The sequence below is a fragment of the Nematostella vectensis genome, chromosome 7 (genome assembly GCF_932526225.1).
Source record: "Nematostella vectensis chromosome 7, jaNemVect1.1, whole genome shotgun sequence".
In the NCBI taxonomy this organism is placed as follows: domain Eukaryota; kingdom Metazoa; phylum Cnidaria; class Anthozoa; order Actiniaria; family Edwardsiidae; genus Nematostella; species Nematostella vectensis.
Window position 1 is genome coordinate 8373749 of NC_064040.1, and position 14642 is coordinate 8388390.

The 14642-nt window shown below is 39.5% G+C and overlaps 2 protein-coding genes across 10 annotated transcripts; one reads left to right on the plus strand and one right to left on the minus strand.

Annotated features, from left to right (window-relative positions):
• The first annotated feature begins 360 nt into the window (after positions 1 to 360).
• Positions 361 to 10843, plus strand: LOC116618604 (acid phosphatase type 7). Of its 9 annotated transcripts, XR_007312286.1 has the most exons (7): positions 1942 to 2192; positions 4239 to 4301; positions 4896 to 4955; positions 5213 to 5387; positions 6501 to 6568; positions 7411 to 7482; positions 10533 to 10843. XR_007312286.1 is itself a non-coding variant. In XM_032382519.2 (6 exons), exons 1-4 carry the CDS (start codon positions 381 to 383, stop codon positions 5259 to 5261), a joined length of 375 nt encoding a protein of 124 aa, XP_032238410.1. In that variant the 5' UTR covers positions 361 to 380; the 3' UTR covers positions 5262 to 5387; positions 6501 to 6568; positions 10533 to 10843. The 9 variants fall into 9 exon arrangements, 4 of the variants coding, with proteins under 4 accessions (XP_032238410.1, XP_048586412.1, XP_048586413.1 ...); XR_007312285.1 differs by lacking the exons at positions 1942 to 2192; positions 7411 to 7482 and adding an exon at positions 361 to 583 and having other exon boundaries at positions 4901 to 4955; XM_032382519.2 differs by lacking the exons at positions 1942 to 2192; positions 7411 to 7482 and adding an exon at positions 361 to 583.
• A 560-nt stretch (positions 10844 to 11403) lies between these two features.
• LOC125568359 (E3 ubiquitin-protein ligase rnf168-like) lies at positions 11404 to 13834 on the minus strand. The gene has a single exon (XM_048730454.1). The coding sequence runs from the start codon at positions 13481 to 13483 to the stop codon at positions 11732 to 11734; it is 1752 nt and encodes a 583-aa protein (XP_048586411.1). The 5' UTR covers positions 13484 to 13834; the 3' UTR covers positions 11404 to 11731.
• Between the last annotated feature and the right edge of the window lie 808 nt (positions 13835 to 14642).

The following is a 14642-nucleotide window of genomic DNA, read 5'->3' on the forward strand; positions in this document are numbered from 1 at the left end:
TAGTCTGTACTCCTCGCTTTTTATTATGCTTAGGGCCGATGTGCACCATAGGAAACTATGGCAGCGATAGGCCGACGAGATTTTACAATCATTTTGCTTAAGTAACTCCCTGTTGTGATACCGAAGGACAACAAGGGCGCACAGCCTCATGGGACGTATACCACAGGGATCCTTCAAAGTCACTTCTTATGTTTTATATTCATCAATAAAAACAAAAATACAGAAAATGAATAATAAATATCCTGCTGTTGGTCATAGACCACCATCCTCGGAGTCTGGACATCTACGTGCATCATTTAAATATTTTTTTTTTTGTTTCTGGCTGATAGTTGGTAATTTCTGGCGTCCGTGTTAGACTGGGTCGAGTGCCTATTCGAAAAATGGCCGCCAAAGTTGAAAAAAACAAGTGCGCGCAAATAATTTCTCAAAACCTTCAATTAGACGAGAATGTAGTGTCCAGAATTCTGGTGCTGCTGGATAACGACAACACCATCCCTTTCATTGCTCGCTATCGGAAAGAGCATAGCGGGGGACTAGACCCGGCCGTGCTTAGACACATTGACGGACAGTACCAACTCCTGAAGTGAGTCTCACTGAACAACAACAATAATGATTTTAATTAAAAAAAGATGATAACAATTTTAATTTAAAAAAAAAACGTTGCACCCGAGAATCAATGTAACGTTAAGGGTTTGAGTTAACCATTGATATAATCATCCACTGTTTCGAGAGAAGTTCACAAAAAGGCTGAGAGCACAAAGAAGAAGATAGGTGATCAGCTAACAATTGAAATAAGGGAAGCACTAGATAATGCACAGTCAGTTGAAGAAGTTGATGAAATTGTAAGTATGTCCCTACTACATTTTAATATTGCTTTATCAAAAAGCGTCTGGAACATTTGGGTTGTAACCCTGATAGAGTCAGCGTACTACCCTGGGTACCAGAGCCTCCACAGACTTCTCTCGTCCAGTGACGCTAAGCCGCCAGTGCTGAAAAACGCAAGACTAGTTCCAGTACCGCATGGTTAAACCAGCCTTTTTGTTTTGAAATGGCGGTGTTTTTCTGGCGAACTGTCACATTTGGCAAATGCTAAGAAAACTAGACCAAACTTAAGGCTACAATTTTCTTTATAACTCCCTCGTTATCAAACAAGTATGTCATCTTTTGTACAGTCTGGTTTTAATGCTGTACAGTTAGTCAAAACAGCGACTGAAGTCAGCCTTTTGTACCTTTACTCAAACGATTCAACAATACGATTGTGCTTGTTTTCGCAAGAGCACGCACATGTGCATACGTTATTCAGCACTGTCCGCTCATGTGCATACGTTATTCAGCACTGTCCGCGATGGCCATGCTGCTGGCCATGTGCACCCGAATATAGGCTTTCTGTATAGATTTAGACACTGTCTAAAAGCTCCTAATTAGATATTGGGATCCCTGTGGTGGTTGTAACCTTGGCCACCAAGTGTTTGAACCCCCCCCCCTTTCCTCTTTATAAATTTTGGTTGAGACGTTCTCAAGATTAGGCTGCATCAATGAAATATCCAAACAACAACTTCAGGATCCCTGTGGTGGCTGCACCCCCCCTTGCCCCCTAGACAACTTTGTCTAGACTGGTGATGTAACGGTCTGGGGATAGCTGTGTTTTGCGAAGCGATACCGCTGATCCTAATATACCATGGGCCCGACTGTACTCCGACGCCAGTGTTAAAGTAACTCCCTGTTGTGATACCGAAGGACAACAAGGGCGCACAGCCTCATGGGACGTATACCACAGGGATCCTTCAAAGTCACTTCATATGTTTAATATTCATCAATAAAAACAAAAATACAGAAAATGAATAATAAATATCCTGCTGTTGGTCATAGACCACCATCCTCGGAGTCTGGACATCTACGTGCATCATTTAAATAATTTTTTTTGTTTCTGGCTGATAGTTGGTAATTTCTGGCGTCCGTGTTAGACTGGGTCGAGTGCCTATTCGAAAAATGGCCGCCAAAGTTGAAAAAGACAAGTGCGCGCAAATAATTTCTCAAAACCTTCAATTAGACGAGAATGTAGTGTCCAGAATTCTGGTGCTGCTGGATAACGACAACACCATCCCTTTCATTGCTCGCTATCGGAAAGAGCATAGCGGGGGACTAGACCCGGCCGTGCTTAGACACATTGACGGACAGTACCAACTCCTGAAGTGAGTCTCACTGAACTACAACAATAATGATTTTAATTAAAAAAAGATGATAACAATTTTAATTTAAAAAAACGTTGCACCCGAGAATCAATGTAACGTTAAGGGTTTGAGTTAACCATTGATATAATCATCCACTGTTTAGAGAAGTTCACAAAAAGTAGCCCCATGACAGGTGATCCGGAATCCGGAATCCATGAAAAAATGAGATATGGGATCCGGAATCAATGAAAAAATGAGATATGGAATCCGGAATCCATGAGAAAATGAGATATGGAATCCGGAATCCATGCTGCTGGGATCCGGAATCCACGAGAAAAAACCCACATGGAATCCGGAATCCACGCACTAGGATCCGGAATCCAGAACCCTATTGGAGAACCTGTCATGGGGCGAAAAAAGGCTGAGAGCACAAAGAAGAAGATAGGTGATCAGCTAACAATTGAAATAAGGGAAGCACTAGATAATGCACAGTCAGTTGAAGAAGTTGATGAAATTGTAAGTATGTCCCTACTACATTTTAATATTGCTTTATCAAAAAGCGTCTGGAACATTTGGGTTGTAACCCTGATAGAGTCAGCGTATTACCCTGGGTACCAGAGCCTCCACAGACTTCTCTCGTCCAGTGACGCTAAGCCGCCAGTGCTGAAAAACGCAAGACTAGTTCCAGTACCGCATGGTTAAACCAGCCTTTTTGTTTTGAAATGGCGGTGTTTTTCTGGCGAACTGTCACATTTGGCAAATGCTAAGAAAACTAGACCAAACTTAAGGCTACAATTTTCTTTATAACTCCCTCGTTATCAAACAAGTATGTCATCTTTTGTACAGTCTGGTTTTAATGCTGTACAGTTAGTCAAAACAGCGACTGAAGTCAGCCTTTTGTACCTTTACTCAAATTATTCAACAATACGATTGTGCTTGTTTTCGCAAGAGCACGCACATGTGCATACGTTATTCAGCACTGTCCGCTCAGCCAAAATGCAAAAATGCTGAGCTTCACTGGGAGAGAGAAGATTGGAGGCTCTGGTACCCAGGGTAGTCAGCATACCTGTCAACCCCTGAAAATCTCAAGGCTGGAGAATTTTGAGTATATTTGTTTTTGGGGAGAGGGGTGGGTATAACCTAGCTGGTGTTGAAAATGTTTCTCTAAACGGAGATGAAGACGTCTTGATTCTTCAAATCAATCTTTAATCAGCAGTGGTGCCTTTTACTCAAGAGCAGTTGAACCAGGTGGAAAACAAAAGTGAGGATCTCAGCGATCGAGCTTCTTATACATGTCACGGAATGTTCTAGAAGTAAACATTACATCATTGTTCCTAAGAATAGATTGACGGAATGTTCTAGAAGTAAACATTACATCATTGTTCCTAAGAATAGATAGACGGAATGTTCTATTCTGAAAATATCTAGGTTGATACTAAATCATGCTGAGTCATTATGAGTCACTGTTATTTGTCCGTATCGTATAGTTCTGGGGAGTTCGCATAGAGTGATTTTCCAACAGCTGGTGCTTGCCGTATAGAAAGTTCTTACAAACAAATCCACTTATAGATCTCACGAGGGTGTTATTAAATAAATTGCACTATGCAAGGGAATTATTGTTTTATTTTGATAGAAAACAGGACCAAGGGGGCCCCAGTCACACGCTATACCACCAACAGTACAAGTATAAGCGTGGACTGGGATGCCATAACCCCCCCCCTCCCCCTCTCCTTTATGGCATATCCACCCCTCTTTACTCTCCACGTTCTCGCTAAGCCTTTTTTATTATCTGTCTTACAGGACCAAGGGCGGCCCCAGTCACACGCTTTACCACTAACAGTACAAGTATAAGCGTGGACTGGGACGCCATAACCCCCCCCCCCCCTCTCTCTCTCTCCTTTACAACACGGGTGAATACTGAGAATGTATGAACATACTCATAAAAACTAGGCTTGTGATGAGGTCCAAAATCTTTTTGTAAGCAATTTTGGAACCATTGTTATTAATGTATACACATGAATACATCTTGTGTTTTTGCAGTGATATATGTTTATTCTCTCTTTGTAGCAATTTCTCCAACTACAGATTCCGCTTCTCCATGCCGGGCAACACAGAAAGTCTTTATTACAGGTATAAACAAGGTTCTTTAGTATCAAACTAGAGATCTATTGTAGTCAACTTAAAATAATTTGTAGTGGATGAAAAAAAAAATGGCTGAGGATATGGGAAAAGGTCAGCCAATTTCTAAATATGAGTTTTCCTCAGTACAAAATCAGACACACAGGTGTACAGTCTAAGAACTAAGCAGATCTTTTTCTACAGCTGCTATGTATTTTAATACATTTTAATATATATTTTAATATATAATATATATAATATATTTTTATATTTTGATATATATTTTAATTTTAAAAAACCTTAAATGTATGATCAAGTTTCTTAAACATTAGAAATAAAAGAGGGTAGAAAAATTAGGGACATAAATCAAAGAGAAATACTGTTAATAAGAATAAACAAATACCCAAAGTAAAAAAATACCCATTTTAAAAAAATGGAAGAAAAATACCCATTGGAAAAAAATGGAAAAAAATACCCATTGGAAAAAAATGGAAAAAATACCCATTGTAAACAATGGAAGGTATATACCAATGTATCCAAACTAGACTGTTAGATGTCTCTATCACAATGCATTTAATTTATTTATTCAAAGCATTTTTTTTTCAGTGCAGATATATTGTTACTTGGCTTGCAGTTATTGAAAGTTATTGAAATAAATTTGGAAAGGTACAGTAACTGAGAGGTTTTTTTTCTTCCTGGTATGTGCCCAGAGTCCCATTTGCTGCTTGAACACTACTTCTTACATTCATCAATTCATTGTTTACTAGGGATCACATCTGTTTATAGGTATTTTTAGTCATACTTATACAAAAACAAAACACTTGTCTTTCTTGCATATCATTGTCATTCTGATAAACTGTTTTATGAATGGATTATACTTTTATTCCGATTTATTAAAATGTTTCTATTTCTAATTTTAACAGGAGGCAGCAGCCCCTGAAAACCGCACCCTTTGCCCGTAGATCTTTCTGATGGGTCATCGTCCCATGTACTGCTCCAATACAGACCATGACGACTGTACCATGCATGAGAGTCGAGTTTGGACAGGAATTCCAGAGCTTAACAAACCAGGACTAGAGGATATACTCTACAAATATGGTAAGGACTAGCGGATATACTCTACAAATATGGTAAGGACTAGAGGATATACTCTACAAATATGGTAAGGACTAGAGGGTATACTCTACAAATATGGTAAGGACTAGCGGATATACTCTACAAATATGGTAAGGACTAGAGGATATACTCTACAAATATGGTAAGGACTAGAGGGTATACTCTACAAATATGGTAAGGACTAGAGGATATACTCTACAAATATGGTAAGGACTAGAGGGTATACTCTACAAATATGGTAAGGACTAGAGGATATACTCTACAAATATGGTAAGGACTAGAGGATATACTCTACAAATTTGGTAAGGACTAGAGGGTATACTCTACAAATTTGGTAAGGACTAGAGGGTATACTCTACAAATATGGTAAGGACTAGAGGATATACTTTACAAATGTGGTAAGGACTAGAGGGTACACTCTACAAATATGGTAAGGACTAGAGGGTATACTCTACAAATATGGTAAGGACTAGCGGATATACTCTACAAATATGGTAAGGACTAGAGGGTATACTCTACAAATATGGTAAGGACTAGCGGATATACTCTACAAATATGGTAAGGACTAGAGGGTATACTCTACAAATATGGTAAGGACTAATGGATATATTTTGCAAATATGGTGAGGACTAGAGGGTATACTCTACAAATATGGTAATGACTAGAGGGTATACTCTACAAATATGGTAAGGACTAGAGGGCATACTCTACAAATATGGTAAGGACTAGAGGGTATACTCTACAAATATGGTAAGGACTAGAGGGTATACTCTACAAATATGGTAAGGACTAGAGGGTATACTCTACAAATATGGTAAGGACTAGAGGGTGTACTCTACAAATATGGTAAGGACTAGAGGATATACTCTACAAATATGGTAAGGATATACTTTTCAAAGCACAGCACATATCAAGAAATAATTGTGAATAGTTAACACAAGTATATAATAATATAATAAACAAAATTATTTTGGGAAGCTTATTAAATTTCCTGAAACTTGTAGTGTACCTTAGAGCACAGTTACCATGTGATTAAAAACTCATTAAATGGTTGATTGGAAATGTGCCTGAACATTTGTTTCATGTTATTCTCAGGTGCTGATGTCCTTATATGGGCTCATGAGCATTCCTATGAGAAACTCTTTCCTGTGTATAATCGACAGGTAGGTTTACTGCAGGGGGAGGGGCAGGGGGTGTGTATAATCGACAGGTAGGTTTACTGCAGGGGGGGGCAGGGGGTGTGTATAATCGACAGGTAGGTTTACTGCAGGGGGAGCAGGGGGTGTGTATAATCGAAAGGTAGGTTTACTGCATGGGGGGCAGGGGGTGTGTATAATCGAAAGGTAGGTTTACTGCATGGGGGGTAGGGGGTGTGTATAATCGACAGGTAGGTTTACTGCAGGGGGAGCAGGGGGTGTGTATAATCGAAAGGTAGGTTTACTGCATGGGGGGTAGGGGGTGTGTATAATCGAAAGGTAGGTTTACTGCATGGGGGGTAGGGGGTGTGTATAATTGACAGGTAGGTTTACTGCATGGGGGGTAGGGGTGTGTATAATCGACAGGTAGGTTTACTGCAGGGGGGGGGGGGCAGGGGGACATGGACATAAACATGCAACAAGATGAATAACAAAATGATGATGCACACAAAGAATAAGATACTTTGTTTTATATGACAACAACAAAGGGATTTTAGTAAACATTGTGTACAATTACATTAACATGTAAGCATACTCTACTCATCATAAACACTTCTCAAACCATCAGAGCCCAAGTTTTATTCATAGTTTTTTTCTGGGTGAAAAAAGGTTCACAGTCCCCAATGTAAAGAGCAAGGTTACTACACCACTTGAGAATATGAAATGGCCCTTAATTGACTCCATGTCCTCTATCCATGACAACATTGTTTGTGTTCAAATCCTCACTCCCTCTTTATTCTTATCTGCTTTATCTGCTGTGAGTATGTCACCCTACACCAACTCATGCACATCCATCCATATCATCACAGGATCTACTGTGAGTATGTCACCCTACACCAACCCTTGTGCACCCATCCATCCATATCATCACAGGATCTGCTGTGAGTATGTCACCCTACACCAACCCTTGTGCACCTGCCCATATCATCACAGGATCGACTGTGAGTATGTCACCCTACAACAACCCTTGTGCACCTATCCATATCATCACAGGATCTGCTGTGAGCAAGTCACCCTGTCACAGTTCAGTGTTGACAGTGTAGGTCACATGACAACAAGATGCATATCTACTTTGACCAGTTGAGTGTTGACAAGGTAGGTCACATGACAACAAGATGCATATCAACTTTGACCAGTTCAGTGTTGACAAGTTAGGTCACATGACAACAAGATGCATATCTAATTTGCCCAGTTCAGTGTTGACAAGGTAGGTCACATGACAACAAGATGCATATCTAATTTGCCCAGTTCAGTGTTGACAATGTAGGTCACATGACAACAAGATGCATATCTACTTTGACCAGTTGAGTGTTGACAAGGTAGGTCACATGACAACAAGATGCATATCAACTTTGACCAGTTTAGTGTTGACAAGGTAGGTCACATGACAACAAGATGCACATCTACTTTGACCAGTTGAGTGTTGACAAGGTAGGTCACATGACAACAAGACGCATATCTACTTTGACCAGTTGAGTGTTGACAATGTAGGTCACATGACAACAAGATGCATATCTACTTTGACCAGTTCAGTGTTGACAAGGTAGGTCACATGACAACAAGATGCATATCTACTTTGACAAGTTCAGTGATGACAAGGTAGGTCACATGACAACAAGACGCATATCTACTTTGACCAGTTCAGTGTTGACAATGTAGGTCACATGACAACAAGATGCATATCTACTTTGACAAGTTCAGTGTTGACAATGTAGGTCACATGACAACAAGATGCACATCTACTTTGACCAGTTCGGTGTTGACAATGTAGGTCACATGACAACAAGACGCACATCTAATTTGCCCAGTTCAGTGTTGACAATGTAGGTCACATGACAACAAGATGCATATCTACTTCGACCAGTTCAGTGTTGACAAGTTAGGTCACATGACAACAAGATGCATATCTACTTTGACCAGTTCAGTGTTGACAAGGTAGGTCACATGACAACAAGATGCATATCTACTTTGACCAGTTCAGTGTTGACAAGGTAGGTCACATGACAACAAGATGCATATCAACTTTGACCAGTTCGGTGTTGACAGTGTAGGTCACATGACAACAAGACGCATATCTACTTTGACCAGTTCAGTGTTGACAAGGTAGGTCACATGACAACAAGATGCACATCTACTTTGACCAGTTCAGTGTTGACAAGGTAGGTCACATGACAACAAGATGCATATCTACTTTGACCAGTTCAGTGTTGACAAGGTAGGTCACATGACAACAAGATGCACATCTACTTTGACCAGTTCAGTGTTGACAAGGTAGGTCACATGACAACAAGATGCATATCTACTTTAACCAGTTCAGTGTTGACAAGGTAGGTCACATGACAACAAGATGCATATCTACTTTGACCAGTTCAGTGTTGACAAGGTAGGTCACATGACAACAAGATGCATATCTAATTTGCCCAGTTCAGTGTTGACAAGGTAGGTCACATGACAACAAGATGCATATCTACTTTGACCAGTTCAGTGTTGACAAGGTAGGTCACATGACAACAAGACGCACATCTACTTTGACCAGTTCAGTGTTGACAAGGTAGGTCACATGACAACAAGATGCATATCTACTTTGACCAGTTCGGTGTTGACAATGTAGGTCACATGACAACAAGATGCACATCTACTTTGACCAGTTCAGTGTTGACAAGGTAGGTCACATGACAACAAGATGCATATCTACTTTTACCAGTTCAGTGTTGACAAGGTAGGTCACATGACAACAAGATGCATATCTACTTTGACCAGTTCAGTGTTGACAAGGTAGGTCACATGACAACAAGATGCATATCTAATTTGCCCAGTTCAGTGTTGACAAGGTAGGTCACATGACAACAAGATGCATATCTACTTTGACCAGTTCAGTGTTGACAAGGTAGGTCACATGACAACAAGATGCATATCTACTTTGACCAGTTCGGTGTTGACAATGTAGGTCACATGACAACAAGACGCACATCTAATTTGCCCAGTTCAGTGTTGACAAGGTAGGTCACATGACAACAAGACGAACATCTACTTTGACCAGTTGAGTGTTGACAAGGTAGGTCACATGACAACAAGATGCACATCTACTTTTACCAGTTCAGTGTTGACAATGTAGGTCACATGACAACAAGATGCATATCTAATTTGCCCAGTTCAGTGTTGACAAGGTAGGTCACATGACAACAAGACGCATATCTACTTTGACCAGTTCAGTGTTGACAAGGTAGGTCACATGACAACAAGATGCATATCTACTTTGACCAGTTCAGTGTTGACAATGTAGGTCACATGACAACAAGATGCATATCTACTTTGACCAGTTCAGTGTTGACAATGTAGGTCACATGACAACAAGATGCATATCTACTTTAACCAGTTCAGTGTTGACAAGGTAGGTCACATGACAACAAGATGCATATCTACTTTGACCAGTTCAGTGTTGACAAGGTTGGTCACATGACAACAAGATGCATATCTACTTTGACCAGTTCAGTGTTGACAATGTAGGTCACATGACAACAAGATGCATATCTACTTTGACCAGTTCAGTGTTGACAAGGTAGGTCACATGACAACAAGATGCACATCTACTTTGACCAATTCAGTGTTGACAAGGTAGGTCACATGACAAAAAAGATGCACATCTACTTTGACCAGTTCAGTGTGGAAAGGGTAGGTTACATGACCATATATAGCCATTCAAAGTAACAATCTCAAATATATATTTTACCAAGTTTGTTTACTAGCTGTATCTTTGACTTAGTTTTAATTACTTTTGTCCTCTATAGTTATTCTGTTTTCTTTTTTTTTGTCATATTATTGTGCCATGGCCAAATAGAAATAGGAGCAAGCTAGGGTTTTTTTTGTGCTGAGCCCGGCATAATTTTGTCCCCAGAATGTCAAAAATTGAATTATTTTTGTTGTTCTACAGAAAATGGTTGTGGATAGTACCTGGCTGATAAAAGACAGACATGAGTCATATTTCAAGGCCCACCATTAACTCTCCCAGGGACTCTGCTTATACTTAACAATTTATCACATCTTAACAGGGTTTGGGGGGGGGGCGTAAATTGATTATTTCATCATTTAGGTAGCCTATGTACAGCCGGAAAAGGTTCCATTAGAACCATTTTGTGGCTGCATGCAGGCTACATTTAAGGGGTCTGAAATTTTTATGTGATTTTTCAGGCAGTTTGAATAACATGTTTTACTTGAAATAAAGTCATGTAACTGCTCCATCTATTTTTTGTTTTGTTTTTAATCTTGACAGGGCTTTTTTTGCCCAAATAAAAATATATCACAAGAAATCCTCACAACCCAAAAATAAGGAGCTTAGTCTGTTATATCCTGTGTAATTTTAACAACACATTGAATTACGATTTGAGGTTTTGGGGAAAAAAGTACTGTAATCATAAAGAAGTCTTTAAAAAAGACTTGTAAAAGTCTGATGTTCTTAAGGTTTGTCCAAATTTTTATAAATCTTAAAAACATCATGGTTGTTGATATGGGTGTTTTGAAAAAAAATAGTTGATTTAATTGCTCATATTCCCAGGGATTTCCCTTCAATGAATATCAGTTTCTTTGGAAGCAATAAACCTATTAAGGTTTGTTACAGTAGCTAATTATTGAACACCTTAAGAGATAGGTCACAAAACAGTTGGAACGATAGCAAGACATGACATTGTTTACAAATAAGATGGTACAAAACCTGTTGTGTTAAAAATTTGATCAATTGAAATGAATTTAGAATGTCAAAAATCATTGGCAAGAGTTCTCAGTGTACTCAAAATCGCTGGAACTAATCCATGAAACAGTGGCATTTATTTCACATGACACCAAACAAGATTCCAAAGAATACAATCTGATTAACTACTACAGTAACACTGTTTTAAGATTTTCTTTTTTATCACCCAATTAAAATTTAGAGATTCCTAAAAAAGAATCTAACCAGACTAATTCCAGTCATTATTACAGCCTTCAGCAAGAACAAAAAACCCTTTGACAGAGAAAATATTGCCATAGCAAGCTCCCACTATGGGCCCAATATTGAGTATATACAAAATTTGAAAACATTCATCTTTAGGGCCCTGTATATCCATTTCCAACAAAGAACTTCAAAAGAACATTGTCCTACGGGACAAAAGCAAGAACATCGAAAAACTCGCAATTTTCAAAACAAACAACAGCATTTTTGCCATCCTTTGTCATAGCAATGGACTTTGCTTGCCAAGGATTTGTGGCTATTGTGCCTAAGTCCGTTGAGTTAACACCATACACATAGATCATGCTTTCTTTCCTGCATACAAGAATGCTGTCATTGGCTGGGCTAATTGCTAGGGCTTCAACATTTGTCATCCCCAAGGCCTCAAGAAAGTCTCCATTGGAATGGAAAATAAAAATCGTACCATGGAGATAATCAGGAACATAAAACTTACTTTTGTAATACTCAACCCTACCACATTCGCCTGACAAATAACCTTGACCAAATCTAAGTCTCAATTCAAAGTTTTTATGATAAACAAGGATATAACATTCTACACAGTCTTCATCTTCACATTCTGCAGTAACAATTAGCCTACCACTGGCATCAACACTCACAAAATGAAACTCTTCATCATCTGCTAACAACTCCTGTGAAAAAGAATGGTCTCTATTGTAGAAAACCAAGCGCTTATTGTCTACAACAATAAGCTCATTGTTTATGGAAAAGGCAATGTCACTTATACGGAATGAGACAATGTGCCTTTTTGGGTTCTTGTAGCCATGTGGAGTGTCATGGTATATGTACACTTCCCTATCGTCAGCAAGGATAGCAATATCTCCAGTGCGCTGACACACTGTGACACGCCTGACAAGGTAATTGCCAGATGGGTGTTCCCTTTGCACCAACTGACCACGCCTAAAGGATGGAGTTTGCTGGCGAGAGATAGCTAGGGGAGAGGTAAAAGCTTGTGGAGTTGAAGGAGGTGCTTGATCCCTCTGAAGGGAAGGGGAGTTGGTCAAACCTTCCCTGCAAGTTAAATTAGCTATTTCCTTCTCAATTTCATTCTTCAAGAAACCAAAAACAACTTCTTCTTCTCCTTTATGAAACTTCATGTTAAATGCAGCAGGGTTCGATGTAGCTGTTTCCCTTGGATTATCCATCTTTGGAGCTCCTTGGATCTCACCAAGTTGGCTCACGTAGACTTCAACAAGTTCTATAATCTCATCTAACTTTCCTGCTTGTAAGACCTTCTCAACATTCTCAATACAACTACTTGACTTTTCGATGAAGTCATCAAGTCGTTTCTTGATAGATGTGAAGTTTGAAGCATCGAGTTCCGATTGATAAGTGTCTATGAAGTATTTATCTACCTTAGCATGCAGGCAGGACTCGTGTTCGTTAACTTTCTGTCTCAATTTTTCCGCGTGATCTGATATCTCTCGTTTCAGTTCTTCGGCGTCTTTTCGAACTTCGTCTAAACAGGAAATGTTCGAATTCACCATTTCTCGATAATTCCTAGCTTCTTCCAGCGATTCTTTCGCTTTCTTGAGCGCTGACTTGATAGCCTTTTGCTCCTTTCTGCCTTGTATGTTTTCTATGATCCTTACTAACAAAGTGTTGGTTGGAAACGAATTTACTCCGTTTTGGGGAATCTCTGATCGCGCTCGACATATCGGACACTCCACGAATCTAATGGAGTTTCTCTTGGTAATTTTTTCGAGGCATTCTCGACACACGTTGTGTGCACACGAGGGAAGACTCTTAGGTTCTACAAAGACCTCAATACAAACAGGGCAAGCTCCTTCGTCCCCTAGAAGGGTGTGGAATTCAGGAAACTTGTAGGCTCCTCCGACGGCCATGTTGTGATACCGAAGGACAAAAAGAGCGCACATCCTCATGGGACGTATATGGTGGCCGATGCCGCTCGATTTCTTTATTTTCTTGGAGGAAAAATCACATTTTTTTTCATTTAAAAGCAAAATAAATTTAAAAACAAAAATAATTTAAAAGCGAAATCGATGTTAAATGCAAACTAAATTGTAAAACCAAAACAATTCCAACGCGAAATCAAAGTTAAAACCAAAATAAATTGTTAAACAAAGTATTCTGAAAGCGAAATCAAATCTAAAAGCAAACTTAATTGAAAACAAAAACAATTTGAAAGCGGAATCAAAATTAAAAGCAAACTAGATTGTAAAACAAAAACAATTTGAAAACGCAATCAACTGGCGTCGGAGTACAGTCGGGCCCATGGTATATTAGGATCAGCGGTATCACTTCGCAAAACCACAGCTATCCCCAGACCGTTAGATCACCAGTCTAGACAAAGTTTTCTAGGGGGCAAGGGGGGTGCAGCCACCACAGGGATCCTGAAGTTGTTGTTTGGATATTTCATTGATGCTGCCTTGAGAACGTCTCAACCAAAATTTATTAAGAGGGGTGGGTGGGGGGGTTCAAACACTTGGTGGCCAAGGTTACAACCACCACAGGGATCCCAATATCTAATTAGGAGCTTTTAGACAGCGTCTAAATCTATACAGAAAGCCTATATTCGGGTGCACATGGCCAGCAACATGGCCATCGGCAAAGACTTCAAGTATGTTGAACCGACAACCTTTCGAGCAACGAGATCAGTATGAATAAATATAATAAATTAGATTTTTTGCTGAAATAGGAGCACAAATTTTTTTTTCGTAACTTCGACTTCTATCTAGCGCTGGACGATCTTGGGGACTTTATACTTTCACTTGTTTCAATCTTTCAATTACATTGATTACCAATTAACTGTTATAAAAACAAGTAACTAAATATTGCGCTTGTAATGCTAGCTCGGGGCGGGCTGCACATTGCCGTTCACGCTCGTGCCGCAAGACTGCGCATCTCACTTCAATAGGATAAAGCCTCTGAAGTGGACTTTTAAGCCTTGATGGCTTATTGCCTTTATTCACTAGTCTAACTCTAACTAAATACAATGCTCGTGTTACACAACACAATCACTATCTAACCTACTGTCAAAGGACCATATAGAATACCCATACTAGCTCTGTCTATAGCTTC